We start from the raw sequence: 19,276 nt of genomic DNA on the forward strand, positions 1-19,276 counted from the left end.
ACACCTCCAGGACCTGTTATACTGAGCTTAGATGAAATTTACTGCTCAGCGGTTAAAAGGCCTGGTTGCTCTTCAAGAGGATCCAAGTTCAGTTCCCAGCACCCACATGGTGGCTCACAACCCTCCGTAGCTCTAATTCCAGGGGATCTGATGCCCTCTTCTGGCTTTCTTTGGCTCTGTATGCATGTGGTGCATAGATAAAACATGGAGGCAGCCGGACAGTGGTGGCACACACCTGTAATCCTAGCACTCGGGAGGCAGAGCCAGGCGGATCTCTGTGAGTTCGAGGCCAGCCTGGGTTACAAAGCGAGTTCCAGGACAGCCTCCAAAGCTACAGAGAAACCCTGTCTTGAAAAACAAACAAACAAAAAAATGTAGGCAAAAGACCCGCACACATAAAATAGAAATACATACAGTCTTGTGGAGAGCAGACTATGGATAAGGCACCGCGTCTCCCAGGTGAGGATCCTGTGGGATGAACATGTAACAAGATGTGGAATGCCCAAATGTTAGCACTTTTACGGTCAGGAGCCCTGGGTAAAGCCCTGTTCCTGCACCTTCCATTCCCACCTCCTACCCACCCACCCATACAGACCCTATCCCTCTCTCTTCCTTACAGCGGAGGTTGGGGGGCCTGGGTGGGGCTCCTGAGGAGACAGGAGCAGAGCTCTGCTCGCCAGCCATTCTGCTTAGCTGATCTGAGATTGACAACTGTTACTTCTGTGACCTCTGATCCATTCTGCCATTGCTGGCCCTTCCATTGAGCTTCTAGACCCTTCCATAACACTCTTTCCCCTGGGGAATTCGTATTAAATGCGTGCTTACTCTTTCTCACTCTCTCTCTCTCTCTCTCTCTCTCTTTCTTTCTCTCTCTGGTTTGCTTATTTCTTTATTAGCTGCTGGGCCTGATGGAGTAGACTCGTCATTTCTATACATGGGAATATGAGGCAGGAGGATGGCAGGTTCAAAACCAGCCTAGACAACTTAGTGAGACCCTGTCTCAAAATGTGAAGTTAAAAAAAAAGGAGGGGCTGGGGGTAATGGATGGGTCAGTACAGCAGTGAGGGGACCTGTCTACAGCTGAAGAACAGGTGGGCTTGTGCCTGTGTCCAGATCTCGTGCCCCCAACCTAGGGCTAAGGGCACTGTTCCCCGCCTTGTCCGCAGATGAACAACACGGATTCTGGGCTCTTCACTGTGTTCACGGGCGTCCAGAACTTCAGCAGGATCCACCTGGTGGACAAATGGAACGGGCTCAGCAAGGTAAGCCTGAGGGGAGACAGTCCCCATCCCCTGAAGCAGGGACTAGATTGGGGACAAGCCCTGGGGGATGGTAAGTGCTCCGGAGAGGGCGTCGGGGTCACCCGAGGACTTCCCAGGTCCAGGATCTGTCCCTGGAGTGCTTCTGCTGGGAACTCCTCACTCTTCTGTTCCTGAGTTTTCGTTTACAAGGCAGACAGGAAGACATTCCCATAAAGATAAGACAATGGAGGCCCAGCACCTTGTCCATGCCCACCCGGAAACCCCCAGCACTGCTTGCTGCGGGACTTAGCTTCCTGGCCATCGGCCAACCACCATGCCTCTGTGTTTCCAGAGAAATGTGTTTTCCTTCCTTCTTTGAATACACACAAATCCTGTGTGGGATGTTTGCAGCTGGCTCTTCTTCTCAGGACATCTTTGCGTATATTGTGTTTTTGAATTGTTATGTTTGTCAGTTACTGAAGATGGAGCCCAGCCCCTGTGCATCCTCCACAGGGACTCTACCATTGAGTCATGCCTTTAGTGGCTCCTCACTGGGGGATTCTAGGTAGGGGTGCTACCACTGAGCCACACCCCAGCCCCTCCCTGGGGGATTCTAGGCAAGTGCTTTACCACTGAGCCACACCTTAAACCCCTCACTGGGGGATTCTAGGCAGGTGCTCTACCACTGAGCCACACCTTGAACCCTTACTGGGGGATTCTAGGCAGATGCTCTACCACTGAGCCACACCCCAGCCCCTCACTGGGGGATTCTAGGCAGATGCTCTACCACTGAGCCACACCCCAGCCCCTCACTGGGGGATTCTAGGCAGGTGCTCTACCACTGAGCCACACCCCAGCCCCTCACTGGGGGATTCTAGGCAGGTGCTCTACCACTGAACCACACCCCAGCCCCTCACTGGGGGATTCTAGGCAGGTGCTCTACCACTGAGCCACACCCCAGCCCCTCACTGGGGGATTCTAGGCAGATGCTCTACCACTGAGCCACACCCCAGCCCCTCACTGGGGGACTCTAGGCAGGGGCTCTACCACTGAGCTGCATCCCCAGCCCCTCACTGGGGGATTCTAGGCAGGTGCTCTACCACTGAGCCACACCCCAGCCCCTCACTGGGGGATTCTAGGCAGGGGCTCTACTACTGAGCCACACCCCAGCCCCTCACTGGGAGATTCTAGGCAGGGGCTCTACCACTGAGCCGCACCCCAGCCCCTCACTGGGGGATTCTAGGCAGGGGCTCTACCACTGAGCCACGCCCCAGCCCCTTACTGGGGGATTCTAGGCAGGCATTACCTGCTGAACCATCTCACTGTTGCAGCCCTTTTCTTTCTTAATTTTTGTTTGTTTGTTTTTGTTTTTCGAGACAGAGTTTCACTGTGTATCCCTGGCTGGCCTGGAACTCACAGAGATCCGCCCGGCTCTGCCTCCCGAGTGCTGGGATTACAGGCGTGCGCTACCCCTGCCAGGCTAAATTTTTATTTTGAAATAAGGTCTCATTTTTGTATCCCAGGCTGGCTTCAGACTCTCACTCCTCCTTCTCAGTTGCCGCCAGAGTGCTTAGATTATAGATGTGTGTGCCGCTGCACCCAGCTGGCCGCAGTTCTCAATGAGTGCTGTTCACTTTAACCAACTCCTCTTCCTCCTTCCTCTCCTCCTCTTCCTCCTCCTTCTCTTAGGTTTTCGAGACAGGATTTCTCTGTGTTGCCCTGGATGTCCTGGAACTCGCTCTGTAGCTCAGGCTGGCCTCCAACTCACAACAATCCACGTGACTCTGCCTCCCGAGTGCTGGCATCTAGGGCGTGTGCTGCCACCATGACTGACTTGAGTAGTCTAGTCTCCCGACTAGAGGCAGGCACTCTGATGGATTCCGTTTCCAGGTTTCAGCTGCTCCTGCTGTCGCCCTAACGGCTCTGCCGGCATTTCCCAGCTTTCCTTGTTTGCAGGGTGTGGGTGTTGACTTCTGCTGGCGGAGGGCGCCGGAAGATGCGGGCAATGAGCCCATTGTACAGATGACTTAACTGAGTCCCCAGCAGTGCTGTGTGTTCAGGCCCCACTGTGGGGCACAGAAAGCTGGCCTGCATGCTCTGTCTACACAACCTGTTCCGTGCCAGGGGTTGGATATGATGATGTCTGCATCGGGGCATGTATGAGGTGCAGGCCTTGGCTGTCCCTCAAGGCTGCATCTTGTCCTGTCCTCCCACAGATCAACTATTGGCATTCAGAACAGTGCAATATGATCAACGGGACTTCTGGGCAGATGTGGGCCCCATTCATGACACCCCAATCCTCGCTGGAATTCTTCAGCCCCGAGGCCTGCAGGTAACGCTTGCATGGGCACTGCCTACCTCCTGAACAGGAGACTCTGCCTCTAAGATGATTTAGAGTCCATTCATCAGGCAGCTCCTGGGGCGTGCACTCCAAGTGCCTGGCCCCTGGTGTCCTATGGCTCAGGTGTTTTTCTTGTCAGAGGTGGCTTGCGGGAGAGGAAGGATTCATTTTGGATTTCGGTTGCATGAGGATTTGCACCTTGAAGGGTCTTCTGCCTCCCCCAACGGCACCCCCGGCTGGCGTCCAAGAGTGCAAATATGTAGCCTGACTCTTTCATGGGTGCCATAGGCTTCTGCAGATCCCAGAGAGGCTGTGAGTGGGTTGTTGCTGGCAGCTCAGTCGTGATGGTGATGGTGAGAAGTGATGGGAAGGAAAGGTCAAGGGCTCGGGGGAGCTGTGAAGTGGAGCTGGAGGGCTGGGGTCTCCTGGAACCTGGACCTTTAACTACTGGGCACAGTTCCCTCTCAGTCTACCGATCTCCAACTCCCCTGCCTCAGAGGCGTGCTAGGGTCTTGTAGCTTGGGCTCCACCATTCTAGGATCCTGACTGTGGCCTGGGAAGACATGGTGGGCCTCTGAGTCCATTCCTAAGTTGTGCGCTAGCCAATGTTCCATTCTGGCCACGCTGGAGGTGACCTTGGCCTGGGGACTCACTGGGCTGACCTTTGAGCCCTCTGCCTCTCTAGCTAACACAGACAACGATGTTCTGTGCCAGGTATAAACAAAGCCATGATGGGGTGAGCAAAGTCTGTGCCTTGGTGCCTATGGCCCATGAGGTACTTTCAAAAGCAGAACTTGGTTATTTTAGAAAATATATTACTGTTTTTTAGTTAGGTGTATCTGGGTGGGCATCGTGTGTGCAGGTGCTGGTGGGGGCCAGAAGAGGGCGTCAGATCACCAGGAGCTTGTGTTATAGGTGGTTGTGAGCTGCCCAAAGTGGGTGCTGGGAATTGAACCTAAGTCTTCTAGAAGAGCAGTAAGTGCTCTTTACCATTGAACCGTCTCTCCAGCCCATTTATTTATTTGTGTGTGTGTGTGTGTGTGTGTGTGTGTGTGTGTGTGTGTGTGCATGTGTGTGCACGCGCTGCTTATAATGGAACCCAGAGCCTCACATACACTAGGTAAGTGGTTTGCCTCTGAGTTATGCTCCAGTCCCCAGATAGGATTTCAGATTTAGAGAAAACATCTTCAACCCTGCCTCCGTCAGTGACAGAGATGACTGAGATGGCTCAGGGCTGGGGAGAGGCTCGGTCAGTAAAGTATTCACCGTTAGCAAGAAGACCTGGGTTCAGTCCCCAAAACTCAGCAGGAGGGTGTGCCAAGGAACCCAGCACTGCTGAGACGGTGGCAGGAGAGGGCTGGAAAGCCATCCAGCCTGGCAGGATGGATGAGCTCCAAGTTCATGGAGAGACCCTGTCTCAAAAAATAATGTGGAGTGTGATTGAAGAAGAAATCCAGTGTCAGTGTCTGACCTACAACACACACAAACACACCGGTAGATATAAAAATATCTGTACACGTGACCCAGAGGGAAAGGAAAAGGTGAGTTTCCCTCTCAGGTTTGAGCTTCAGGACAGGGACAAGTTGTCCCTGTGGCTTTTGGAACCTGTGGCCAGCAGTGTTGTGTGGTGGGGGGTGTGGCTGAGCTGTGCAGGACTTGCTGCTTGGTTTACATGAGGCCCTGGGTTCAGCCAGGTTAGTGTTTCTGATGAGCCTGGGACTGAGCAAGATGCTCAGCTCAGGGCTGGGAAGCTAAGATGAAGCTGAGGAAGAGCCTGGGATCCCACAACCCCTCTCAAGGTCACCCTTAACCATCGAATCCCACTTTGTCTGGTTTTGAGACGGGGTCTTGGCTGTGCTGGAGCTAGCCTGTAGACCAGGCTGGCCTCGAACTCACAGAGATCCACCTGCCTCTGCCTCCCCAGTGCTGGGATTAAAGGCGTGCACCACCACTGCCCAGCATAGACCCCACTTTTTAAACATTCCCCCAATCCAGTAGCACCCGAGACCACCCCTTGACCACAGGGCTCTTGGGAGGCACTCTTCCACACCCCAGCCAGTTGCTCTCTGTGTTTCTCTTTTGCCCATCCCTGGAACCATAGCTCCACCCTCTCCTCCATATGCCCTCTTCTGGAATCCTGTGAGAGCGGGGTACAGGCTGGGTGCCCCTTTCCTTCAATCCTTCAGGGGGTGTCCTCCAAAAACGAAGGTATTTTCTTACACAGTCACAGGGATCCAAATCAGGGAATTTAGCATGGACCCGATAAGATCCTCTGAGCCGCCACAGCCACATAGATTAGAAAACAAACCAAACATCATTTCAGGTCACCATCCATGGTGGATAGGGGTGAGGGCCAAAGCAGGAACTCCAGGCAGCTAGTCGGCTCACTTACAAGAACAGAGTCAAATTGAGTGTACTCATACCTAGGGCTCAGAGACCCGTCTCATAGTCCAGGACCCAAACCAGGGGGATGGTGCCGCCCGCTGTGGGCTGGGTCTTCCCACATCGATTAAGGGAATCGAGACAGTTTCACAGGCCAGCCTGATCTAGACAGTGTCCCACAGAGAGTCTCTTCGCAGGAGAGTCTAGGTGTGTCAAGTGGACAAAACTTACCATCAGTCTGTGTGAAAATAATATTTTATTTGACTGACATGTTTATTTGTTAGATACATTTTACTTATCTAAAATATTATTCTAAACATTACTGAAAAGACCTTTTGTTTAATATCAAGTCTTAGAAATCTGGGTGTCAGCGGGCGATGGTGGCGCACACCTTTAATCCCAGCACTCAAGGTAGAGGCAGGTGATTCCTGTAAGTTTGAGGCCAGCCTGGTCTACATAGCCAGTTTCAGGCTAGCTAGGGCTACATAGAGAGATTACAGGGCTACATAAAAGAAAAGAGAAGAGAAGAGGAGAGAGAGAAGTGCTGTCCATCCCATTTGCACTTCCTTTTCTTTTCTCTTCTCTTCTTTTCTTCTCTTCTCTTCTCTTCTCTTCTCTTCTCTTCTCTTCTCTTCTCTTCTCTTCTCTTCTCTTCTCTTCTCTTCTCTTCTCTTCTCTTCTCTTCTTTTCTTTGTTTTGAGATGAGGTCTCATGCTGTGGCCCTAGCTGGCTGGAATTCATTCACAAGGATCTTCCTGCCTCTGTCTCTCCAATCCTAGAATTAAAGCTGTGATCCACCACACCCAATGCTCTGGACTCTCTCCGTTTTGAGGATCGGGCAGATATGTGTGTGTGTGTGTGTGTGTGTGTGTGTGTGTGTGTGTGTGTGTGTGTGGTGCTGGCCATGGACAGAGTGGGTCACCCAGGCCTTGTTTCCAATTAGAAGTGTGATTGAGGTTAGACTGTGTGGTGAATGGGTGGAGAGGATTGGGCAAAGGGGACCTGGAGAGCTGAAGTCTGGTGTATGCATTCGAGGCTGAGGGAGAAATGGAATCCAAAGGTCCTGGGATGGGAAGGGGGCGTGTTTGAACAGCACCTACGAGGCCCTTAGCAGGTGGAGTGAGACAGGATGGGTGAGGGACACTGGGGATGGCATCTCACTGCAGGGTGACGGCAGGGACCATGGTGAGTTCCTCAGCATTCACAGGAGACCATTGCCCAAAGCCCTGGTTCCCACAGTCCTCTGTGCCCAAGTCCCTATCGAGACAGCACATCACCAGGCGGTGGTGGCTCACGCCTTTAATCCCAGCACTCGGGAGGCAGAGGCAGGTGGATCTCTGGGAGTTCAAGGCCAGCCTGGTCTACAGACGAGTTCCAGGACAGCCAGGGCTACATAGAGAAACTCTGCCTTGAAAAGCCATGAGAGAGAGAGAGAGAGAGAGAGAGAGAGAGAGAGAGAGAGAGAGGGAAAGGCATTTCATTGTAAGTGGACAAGAACTCTTTAAACTTCATATTATCTCACGTGCCTGACCACACCTAGTGCAGCAGAACACATGCTGGCTGGCTTTATTGTTTGGGGAATAAGAAGAATATTTACCACATGGGCAGTGTAGGTGCAACTTGGCCCCAGATGGTTTTTTTTTTTTTTTATTCTTTTGAGACAGGGTCTCATATCATCCAGGCTGGCCTTGAACTTGCTGTGTAGCCAAGAGTGGCCTTGATCTCCTGATTCTCCTGCTAAGTAGAGAACTAAGGGAATAGTCCTCACCCTGCCTCCTCCCTGCAGGTCCATGAAGCTCACCTACCAGGATTCAGGGGTGTTTGAAGGCATCCCCATCTATCGCTTCACAGCCCCCAAAACTTTGTTTGCCAACGGCTCCGTCTACCCACCCAATGAGGGCTTCTGCCCGTGCCTGGAGTCCGGCATTCAGAATGTCAGCACCTGCAGGTTTGGTAAGTGTCCTGTGCGCGTTCCTTCCCCGCCTCCAAGGCCGAGGTGAGAGGGTGGCACCAGGATTCTATCTGCTGCCAGCTTGCAGTCCCATTAATCTCTGGTCTCTGCACCCCTGGTGAGCTCAGTGCTACAGATAGGGAGCTAAAGATAAGCACAAAAGATAACGCCACCCTGATAAATGTCCCACCAGCACTCGTTGCTCCGAAGTCCGAAGGGTCCTGCCCTGGGGTTAAGATTCTGACAGTGGCCACTGGTTCTTGGCCATGGAGAGGAGTCAGCCAGCCCTCATCCCCTTCCTGCTTCTGGAGGCGCCACATTCCTTGGCTCGTGGCCCCTTCCTTTCCATCTAGCATCCAGTTTGAGACTAGGTAGTGCTGTCTGGCCCACGTTTGCTTCTAACTTACATCCTTCCTGTCTCTGCCTTCTGAGTACCGGGGTGGTAGGCACGTACCCTGAAACCAGATTCCCCCAAAACACTGCATCCTCTGGTCTCCTCCTCTGCCCAACTCTTGAAAGAGTTTTCAGGACCCCAGAGACTGGATGGATGGGAGCCGCTATGGGACCAAAGAATCTGGGTGCCAGCCGATCTTTAGCCTGGTGGCTGCCGCTGTAACTCCTTTGCCCACTGGAATGTGGGTGGGAACATCCCCCGGGCCATTCACCTGCTGACGAGCAAGGGCTTGGCAGAATCAAACCAACAATTCTACCCCTGTGTCAAAACTCTCCTCTTTGGCTGAGTTGGGTGTGAGTCTTGGTGCTGGCTGGCTGCTCTGGTGTCTGCTCTGAGTTCTAATCCTGTGCCAGACCCTTCTATGCCCCACCTGTTGCTCAATTTGGATACTTGGGTGTCAGCGACATGTTGCACCCCTTACTTGGTGGTCAGGCCTAGGCAGCCCCAGGTACCTCCCACGCTGTCTTTCTTCTTCTTCCTACCCAGCTTGCTCCCCGGGCTGCTACTGTGGTCCCCTCGGTCCCTTGCCAGCTCATATTGCACCAGGTGTGAGTAAGACTGAAATCAAAAGCTTCAACTGTTCATAGCCTCTCGGAGGCCCTCCTCATCTTCTTGGCCCTCCAGCCATTCTCTGTACATCCTCTCTGTGCCTCCCTGTTGCCTGCGTATGGCTACTGATGTTATTTAACCCTTCCCTGCCTGTCTCCTCCCTGGACTGCAAACCTTGTGCCCTGTCCCCACCCCCCAGCTCCTAGGACGTATGGCCTTATGGTAGTTGTTCACAACGTGTTGACCTATGCAGAGACAGACCTAGAAGGCCTGAGGCAGGGTGGTGACCCGGGTCTGGTGGTTGGTGGGACACAGCCTCTCTCTGACTGGGTCTGACTTTCAGAGCCTGTGTGGGTGAAGCGTTCTCTCGTAGCTAGCGGAGTGAGCTCTGGGGATACTGCCATCAGGATGAGAAGAAGATAAGACATGAGGGAGCCTAGTCTTGGATTTCCCCTGGAAAGACAGAGCCTACCAGGCTACCTGCTGCTCAGAGGCAGCAGACTTCTATGGCAGGCGCCTGGCCTGACAAGAGAGCTTGTTGATTAGTGGGATCCACACTTCCAGGGCAGAGCCCTACACAGGCACGGGATCCAGGACTTTTGTGTGGGCAGGGAGCTATATCACTTTTGAACCTCTAGCTCTGCTCCCCCTCAGTGCTTGACCCCAGAGCTTGCTCCAGTTGGTCCAGCTATGACCTAGTCACTGAAATTGGGCTGAGGCTGTGCTGATTGGCCAGGCTGGGTCACACAGGAGCTGTGGCGACATCCCAACACCCTTTACTGACAGGGACAGAATTTCATATGTGCCAGAGAATATAAGTGTACTTGTGTCTACAGCTTGTTCTTTTGGGTTTTTTTTTTGGGGGGGGGGGGGGGGGGGAGCGTGGGCAAAGCATGTGTGTGCAGGCAGGCACATACATGCATGCATGGAAGCCAGAGCTGGGTAATCTTCCTCAGTCACTCTTTCCTTGATTTTTTGTTTGTTTGTTTGTTGAGACAGAGTTTCTCTGTGTGGTTTTGGTGCCTGTCCTGGATCATCTCACTCTGTAGACCAGGCTGGCCTCAAACTCACAGAGATCCACCTGGCTCTGCCTCCCGAGTGCTGGGATTAAAGTCGTGCACCCCTGCTGCCCAGCCAAGCTGTTTTTAAACAGTCAGTTCCATGGCACTGAGCACCTTCCCAATGATGTGCCACCATCCCTGCTTCCAGAACTTTCCTCTTCCCAGCTCAATGGCTTATAGCCTCAGGTAACCTCAGGGTTCCTGGAGAAGGAAGCTAAGCAATGTGAGAGGTCAGGAGCCCAGTGTGAATTAGAACCTGGAAGTTGGGGCTGGAGAGATGGCTCAATGGTTAAGAGCATGGTTCTTCTTCCAGAGGACCTAGAGTCAATTAACAGCACCCACATGATGGCTTATAACTACCTTTAACTCCAGTTCTGGGAGATCTGATGCCTCCTTCTGGCCACCTAAGGCACTGCATACATGTGGTGCACATATACACATGCAGACAAACACTCATATACACAAAATAAAAACAAAACTGTTAAGAGAAGCTAGAAGTCACAGGTGGGCAGTTCCTAGAGGGTGTGTGTGCTAAAGCAGCTGGGTTGGCAGTGTGTGGCGGGGGGAGCATCCCTGTGCCACAAGGAGAAGTTCCAGAAACTCAGGGGAGTCCCAGAGCCTCTCTCCTACCCTCTACTGGGGTTCTGTGCTGTGGGATGTTCTGTATACTGTGAATATGTTGCTCTGATTGGTTGATAAATAAAATGCTGATTGGCCAGTAGCCAGGCAGGAAGTATAGGCGGAATAAGCAGACAAGGAGAATTCTGGGAAGGAAAAACAGAACTGAGGAGGAGATGCCAGTCTGCTGTCCAGGGAGCATCATGTTAATGGCACACAGGTAAAGCCACAGAAAATGTGGCGACATATAGATTAACAGAAACAGGCTGAGTTTAAGTGTAAGAGCTAGTCAACAGTTAGCCTGAGCTAATGGCTAAGCAGTTTTAATTAATATTAAGCCTCTGTGTGTTTATTTGGGTCTGAGCGGCTGCAGTACTGTAGGACCTTGGGAGCCGGGTGGGACCAGGAAAACTTCAGCTACAGTTCTAAAGGGAGCCAGAAGTCAAGAATGTCAACTATAACCAAGGGCTTCAGGCTTGGGGACTAAAGGTAGGTAGCAGAGGACTTCTTGGAGGATCTGGGGGGGGGGGCGGTGCCTGCAGCCCAAATCCATTTTTGGTTCCTTTTCTTCTGGCTTCTGCCCTGCTTTTCCTGGGGCAGGGTGGATCTGGCCCCCTTCCCAGCTTGAAGGTACAGACCCTAACTTTAGGGCCATTTTTCAGGGGCCAAAACCGGGCAGCTCTCTGCTCTGCCTCAGTCCAGCCTGGTTTAATGTTGCTGATCAGGACTGGTTGGGGCCTTTGCAGAGGGACTGATATGTTCAGGGATTTTCTTTTCTTTTCTTTTCTTTTCTTTTTTTTTTTTTTAAGTTCAGCAGGAACGCTGAGCAAGCAGCAGATGGGAAACAGCAAGCTGTCTTCTGTGTCTGGTCTGCGTCAGCGTTCTGTCTACACTGAGTCTTGTTCCGGGAGGGAGCCTGAGGACTGATCCTGCTGAGCCGCCATGAACCACCAAGGTATCATGGGCCAAACAAGTATTTTGACTTCCACCTGAGCCAGGAGCCAGGTTCCTGCCTTTAAAATGGGGCGATCACCGTCCTCACTCTCCAGGGTTCTCCTAGGTCAGGTGAGACTCCTGTGCACATGGACCCAGTGGGTGCAAGGGTCTCTTAGGGCTGCAGGGATGGAGTTACTAGACTTAGCTGAGGCCTCCATGAGGTATCTAACTCTAAGCCAGGACAGTTCCTGGGCTGCCAAGTCTGGGAACCCATTGTGGAACAGTGCCCTGGCCCCAACCCCGGAACATCCAAATGTGGCTGTTTGGAGATGGATCTGTTATGGCTTGCATCTGCCCCAAACAGGCTCATGTGTTTGAACTCTTACCTTCCCCATTAGGGGGTGCTATTGTGAGAGGCTGTGACACCTTGGGGACCTGTGGCCCAGGTGGCAGAAGTGGTCTCTGTGGACAGGTCTTGGTTGTGTTCCTTTCTGGTTCTGGCCAGAACTGTCTATGTCCTGATCTACCAAGGTGTGAGGAGCTGTATACATTTCTGCCACAACAGTCAAAGCCACTTACCTTGGCAGTTCCCCTCTGTGACGGGCATGTGAGCCAACTCTTCCCTCCCACTGTGCACCCCAGCTGTAACCTCAGCAGCACATGCTACTAGTCTTGACCTCAGTCAGGAGAGAATGAGTTTCGCTTCAGTAACAAATGACCCCCAAACCCCAGCTTACCAGATGCTGACTGATGCACCTACTGGCCAGTAGGTCAAGCAGAAAGCTGGGCTCTTGATAGACAGAGAGCATTGACTATTGCAAAGGACAGGGCGGGGATGGGAGGATGGCTCAGTGGGCAACACATAATGGTGAGGATGGGTGTTCAGATCCCCAGCCCCCAGGTAAAAACGGGCCATGTATACTGACTGCCCACCTGCCATCCCAGCACACAGAGGCAGAGCCTGGGGATGCCCCATGGCAAGCAACTAGATAACCAGCTGGAATTGCTGAGCTCTGGGTTCAAGTTAGAGACTCTGGGTCAATACACACAGTGGGGATTAATGGAGGAAGTCACCAAGGTCGGCCTCTGGCTATCACATGCTGACATTCATACACAACCACTCACTCAAGGGGTGTGAACCTGAGTAAATCTTACACAGGCTTTTCCTCTCTTCTCCCCTTCCCTTCCCCTCCTCCTTCCTCTCTCTCTCCCTCCCTCCCTCCCTCCCTCCCTCTTTCTCAGTCTTGCTATGGAGCTCAAGCTAGCCTCAACCTTTCTGCCTTAGCTCCCAAATGCTGGGATTGTAGGCGTGAGCCACCACGCCCAGTTTAGCAGTCATTCTTCAAAAACGGCACACCACCTCTGTTCACGATTCGCCACCCGGAGATTCAGAAGGGGGTGGCTCGCACCAGCTCTATTAACTGCTATCCTCATCTGCTATGGGATGAAGGCGTCCCAGAGAGGTCACTTACCTTGCTCAAGGACACACAGCCATGACATCTCCCTGTGCCTTCAAGAAAATCTTTACTTGCTGAGTGTGGTGGCGCACGCCTTTAAGCCCAGGATTCCAGGAAGCAAAGGCAGGCAGGTGGATCTCTGCAAGTTTGAGACCAGCCTGGTGTGTATAGAAAGTTCCAGGTCAGCCAGGGCTACATAGACCCTTGTCTCCAGACAAAATCACCTTCATTTATTCTTTTACTCTAGATATGTCTCCTATCGATTCTGGAACACACACACACACACACACACACACACACACACACACACACACGTGTACAATGCACCACCCTGCTTGCATACAGGATGGCAATTTGGGGCAGGATGGGGCTGGGGGCCTTCCTTGTTCCCTCTTAGGAACTGAGATCACTGTGACTTCCTGTCCCGTGTCATGATTCATGGCTTGTCTAAGGTGCCCGCCGCCACCGCCGCCCGCCTCGTGAGCTCATCCCAATCCTGTCTATTGTCTGAGCCGCTCCAGGAGACACATCCGAGGCTGGGGATCACAGCGGCTGATTTATGACGCCAGCCTCCCCACAGCGTGAGGCAGAGGCAGTTAGAGGTTCACTGAGCTCCAAGAAAGATCTGGTTGGCTTGCTTAATCCCCAGAGGAGACGCAGCCTGCGGCGAACCGAGATGAGCAGAGGTTCTGAATTCTCCAGGCAGACAGCGCATCCTGTTTCCTGCCGAGGGGGTCCCAGGAGGGAACTGAACGCTGTGGGGTGGCAGATGGCTCATGGCATCTTGAACTTGCCACTGTTGGAGACTGGCCTCGGGCCCACTTCTTGCGGCTCCCCCCTCTCTGCCAAGCTGAACCATCTGGCCATGCTGGACTAAGGACTCGGGGTTACCCCTGGCTGCTTCTTTCCTAGCCCGTTCTATAACCGATTCCTTAGCCAGGACCGAAATTCCTCATTGGAGCCACTTTGGTTGCCTGGACCCATGCAGTAATCCAGTTCTCCTGGCTTCCGGTGGCCACACCTTCCCACCAGCTCCATTTCTCACACAGCAGTCTGTTAAATCTGTTAAAGCCTAGAGCATGATACTTCTCTGCTCTAAAACCTCCCGTGTCTCCCACTTTCCTCAGAGCAAAGACCCTGGATGTCCTGGCCCTCACACCAGTGATCCCCTCCCCTCACACCGATGACCCTGGTGCTTTTATATCTGCCTCCTAATCTCTCCCGGGTTCTTAGAGGTATCCAGGCCAGCATCCCAAGCTGCTCATGGCTGGAGCTCACCTCTTTCAATTGCAGGAGAGATCAGCTCTCCTTGCTTGGGCCTTCCCGATGCTTGCCTGAAAGCTTCTGAGTGGCCCTTGGTGCCCTGCCCCCAACTCTGTGGTTTTTCTGGACTTGCCTAGGACAGTGGTCTGTCACCAGAACAGGACTGGCACACAGCAGGTCTCTCTGACTGCCTACCGAATGTGCACATTTGTGCCTACAGTTTGCCAGACACTGGGAAGGGACGCAGCTTCCAACAGAAAGCAGACTCAAGGCTCAGGAACATAGCCAGCCCCCAGCGTGGCCTCCTGTATGGCCCGAGGCTGGGATCCTGGAAGTAGGTCAGGGATGCAATGTGCTTTCCAGCCAGCTCAAAATCTGCTCCACAGACATGGCCAGGCGCTGTGTGATGCTGGGTTAGTTTCACAACATCTCTGAGCCTCATGCAGCCCAGGACTGTCATGGATGGCCATGAGGCCAGGCTGGGCACATATCCCATTTCCTTCCCGGGTAGGAAGAGGAGACCTACCAGTGCTCCTCCACTCCCTGTGGACGTGCCTTCTGGCTCACTTGACAAGTCAAAGGGTGTCACATTCTGTGGACATAGAGCCACCATCTTCTCCAATTTGGAGAGGCTCTCAGGTCTAGTTACTGATACTAGCCCCTTCCACCTGGGAGGCTGCGGTGCCCAAGGCCAGGAACTGTGGTGATTGAGTTGGGGCTCAGCCCAGTCCCCTGGCCTTCCTGATCCCTAGCCTTCTTCCCCTGTGAGCAAGCCTCTGGCCACAGTGCCTTTGCACCTGCTGGACTTGGCTGGCCGGCCCTGTATTCTTCTTCCTTTCCCAGAGCTCCCACACACACACCCCCAACACACACACACACACACACCCCCAACACACACACACACCCCACACACACACAGCCTTCCACCCTGCCCCACATCCTGGGCCCCTTGGGAGCCGCCCTCTCCCTGAGCTTGGCTGACTCCTCCACTGTGGGTCCCCATGCTCTGAAAAAGAAAATCTATTTAAGACACGAAGAGACGGGGGGGGGGGGGGGGGGGGGGGGGTTGTGCCACAAGCTCTGACATGGAGACTCTGCTAAGAAGCAGCCAGCCCCCAGATGGCAAGGGGCCCCGTGGGAGGCAGCTGCATCTGTCACACGCACAGATGGGAGGCGGGACACTGGGTGCCAGGGCTGAGGGAGGGGTGGAGCTCAAGGGGAGCAGAGCTGCTGTTGAGGGAGATGAAAACCTTCTGGAAGGGGGTGGCAGGGATGATTTCACAGAACAATGGCTGCTCCATAAACATCACACATGAGCTCGCATACACATGCATACAAAGATGCACACATAGAGATACATGCATGCATACAAATATATACATGCAACACACACATAAACATACATATATAATACACACACACACACACACACATATATGTGTATTCACACATGCATGCACAAACACTCCAGTCAGCCCGGCTTCCCATGGCCAGACCCTAGTGGGGGGCAGGCTCCAGTGCAGGAGAGGACTAGCCCAAGGCTTCCTTCTGCCTCTCTCCCCAGCAAGCCTGCCCTGGGAAAGCCTCTCTTTCTGCCTGTGGAGCTGTGGATCTGCCAGAGGCTGTGATTTTTTTTTGGGGGGGGGTGCTGAGGATGAAAACCACAACTTTATGTTAAGCAGGGGCCTTACCCCTGAGCTATGGCCCACTCTTTTTTTTTTGGTTTTTCGAGACAGGGTTTCTCTGTGTCACCCTGCACCTTTCCTGGAACTTGCTTTGGAGACCAGGCTGGCCTTGAACTCACAAAGATCCGCCTGGTTCTGCCTCCTGAGTGCTGTGATTAAAGGCATGCGCCACCACCAACCGGCTATACAGTATTCTGTTTGTATGTATATGTATATCTGCATACCAGAAGAGGGCACCAGATCTCATTACAGATGATTGTGAGCCACCATGTGGTTGCTGGGAATTGAACTCAGGACCTCTGGAAGAGCAGTCAGTGCCCTTAACCTCTGAGCCATCCCTCCAGCCCTTCTTTTTTTAATCATTTATTTTTGTTTTATGTATATGGGTTTTGTCTGAACATGTGCCATGTATATGCAGTTCCCACAGGGGCCAGAAGAGGGCGTCTGACCCCCATGGAACTAGAGTTACAGATGGTGGGAGCCAGCATGTGGATGCTGGGACTCGAACCCCGGTCTCCGCAGCCAGAGCTTCTCATCAGTGAGCTGCCTCTCCAGCATCCGGCTCTTCTACTACTTTTTATTTCTGAGGCAGGATCTCCCCGAGTTGCCCAGGTTCCCTTGAACTCCTTGTGTAGCCCAGGCTGGCCCTGGACTTGTAGGCCCCTTCCCTCGGCCTCTCAAGTACTGGAATGTTGACCTACATCACCAGGCCTGGCCCTGGCTGTGGTTATTTATCGTTATTGTGTGTGTATGACGTGTATATGGGGGTGGGGTTGCATGCATGCCGCAGTATTCACATGGGGGTCAGAGGACAACTTTGTGGGGTGTCATTCTCCCCTCCCACTTTTCATGGGTCCCAGGGATCAAACTCACATGGCAAGTGGTTTTACCCAGCCCCTGCCAGCTGTGATTTTTTTTTTTTTTTTTTTTTTTTTTTACTTATTAAGTACATAGTGGTTTTGCCTATATGTATGTCTCCTCAGATCCCCTGGAACTGGAGTTGCAGTTTGTGAGCTGCTATGTGTGTGCTGGGAATTGAACCAGGGTCCTCTGGAAAAGCAGCCAGTGCTCTTAACTGCTGAGCCATCTCTCCAGTCCCACCCTCCCCACCCCCACTCCCCCCAGCTGTGATTTTTAAAGCATGCAGAGGTGGAATCTGGGAAGTTTTGAGAGCTGCTTATATCTCATGGTGAGGCTGAAAACACTACCTCAGTGCTTAAGAGCGCTCACAGCTCTTACAGAGGACCCAAGTTCAGTTCCCAGCCACCATATTAGACTCTAGCTACAGGGGATCTCGTACACACACACACACACACACACACACACACACACACACACTCTTACTTAAATTTTTTATTTTGGTTTTTTGAGATAGATTTCTTTGTTTTGTTTTTCGAGACAGGGTTTCTCTGTAGCTTTGGAGCATTTCCTGAACTAGCTTTGTAGACCAGGCTGGGCTCGAACTCACAGAGATCCACCTGCCTCTGCCTCCCGAGTGCTGGGATTACAGGCGTGCGCCATCACCGCCCGGCTGATTTCTTGAATTCTTAATTTGAAACATTTTTTTTTTGGGGGGGGGTTTTCAAGACAGGGTTTCTCTATATGGTTTTGGTGCTTGTCGTGGATGGATCTTGCTCCGTAGACTAGGCTGGCCTCGAACTCACAGAGATCCACCTTGCTCTGCCTCCCAAGTGCTAGGCGGCTAATTTGAAAAATCTTATGCTCCAGAGTTCACCGGACCCACATTCTGCTGGGTGAGGATGGGGGCGGGGATGAACCCACGGAACACAGGCCTCCCCCTACCTCCTTGTGTCCCCTCTGCACGGTGGCTTATTGCGGCATGGCTCTTGTTAGCACAGCCTGGCATAGTCTGGCTCACCATGGCCTGGCTCTGGGCCACCAGGAGACGCTTCAGCTGCCAGGAGAAGATCCGGTCTGGGAACAAATGGCAGGAGGAGAGTCAGGCCCAGCACATTCCTGCCCTGTGGCTCCATTCACCCCAGATGAACCTCACCCTTTTAACACTATACATCACCTGTCCCAGCCACTTGGCCAGAAGGCAGCACCTGGGAGCTGTCAGGCTAGGGTGGACCAGGAAGAACGTGCTGACGGAAGCCAAGGGTCTTGGTAGTGGCAGCAGACTAGACATCAGGAACAGTGGCCCAGATTCCATGCAGCACCCTCTCTACTGAGGACCGCCCTGGACACAAACTTGAAAACCTCAGTGGGCCTGGCAAGCTCAGGGTGAGTCAGCTCCAGCTCCGGATCCCTGCGGGGGCTTTTGCCACTGTCTAGGGTACATGCACTAAAGTACACTCCACCCTTGGGAAGCCCCAGGCAGGCTTTTGAAGGGCGCAGCCCTGCACAGCCTCCACACTAGCCGCCCCTCCCACTCCCCTGCAGCCAGACTCCACACCTCCCGTGCCATCCAGCAGGCGGCAGGGCACACCCAAGAGAGACCGAGTGTGGCCACTCACCTTTCCACAGGGAACTCGCGTGGGGGGCCTTTATTCCTCTGTTGTTTCCTTCTCTTTCCATTTCCACCCCTGCAACCCTTGGCTTCATACCAGGGGAGCCTGGCTCTCAGCTAAGCAGCTGGCCTGAGATTATACAGCAAGGGGGGGGGGCTGACACACCAAGTCCTTGAGGGGCAGGGCACAGGACCCTGGCTGACAAGAGGGTAGGATGGGTAGGATTGGTCAGGTGAGGCCAGTGGCCAGGCAGAGGTCCCAGGGTCTGTGGCAGGATCCACTGAGGTCCCTTCTGGTGTCCCACAGTCAAGGGTGCCCTGTCGCAGAGACTTCAGTGTCTCAACCTCTCCTGCAACCACCCCTCCTGATCTTCCCTCACCCTGTAGCCAGTGTTTGCCGGTTACCCACTTTATGTTACTCTGGGTCATCTGGGCTGTTGTGTGGTGTTAATCCAAAACAAGCCAACCATTAGACAACAAGTACACACTAAGCTAGCATAGCATGCATATGCTGGTTTTTGTTTTGTTTTGTTTTGTTTTTCACGATATGGAGATTACAGAATACACGTATGAAAGTGGCCACGTCCGTCCCTCATTTTCCCCCATCAGGAAGGACCAATGAACAGGACACACCCCAGAAAAGCCAGTCCCCAAGGACCGTGAGCTCCTGGATCCAGCCACACCTGAAGCTAGCCATTCCTTGCTATTTTCCAATACCGAGAAGGTGAGATTTTAGCTGGGGACAGAGCTGGGAACCCATGCTTCTGGGAGTCTCCCCTGTGTTGTAGATTACTGTTATTGTTTAATGATGCAAAGATGTGTCGCATTCTTTTATGTTGCATTTGTTTTACTCTGTGAAGCTGTGTTA

At 52.9% G+C, this 19,276-nt stretch overlaps 1 protein-coding gene across 1 annotated transcript in view; it reads left to right on the forward strand.

Annotated features, from left to right (window-relative positions):
* Positions 1-8,046, forward strand: part of Scarb1 (scavenger receptor class B member 1) — a 51,446-nt gene extending 43,400 nt beyond the window's left edge. Inside the window, exons 5-7 of the mRNA XM_036172068.1 lie at positions 1,167-1,262; positions 3,458-3,573; positions 7,751-8,046. Coding sequence (XP_036027961.1) covers positions 1,167-1,262; positions 3,458-3,573; positions 7,751-7,964 — 426 coding nt within the window. The 3' untranslated portion in view covers positions 7,965-8,046. The remainder of the gene's footprint in view (positions 1-1,166; positions 1,263-3,457; positions 3,574-7,750) is intronic.
* The last annotated feature ends 11,230 nt before the right edge of the window (positions 8,047-19,276 follow it).

The sequence above is a fragment of the Onychomys torridus genome, chromosome 22 (genome assembly GCF_903995425.1).
Source record: "Onychomys torridus chromosome 22, mOncTor1.1, whole genome shotgun sequence".
NCBI classification, from domain to species: domain Eukaryota; kingdom Metazoa; phylum Chordata; class Mammalia; order Rodentia; family Cricetidae; genus Onychomys; species Onychomys torridus.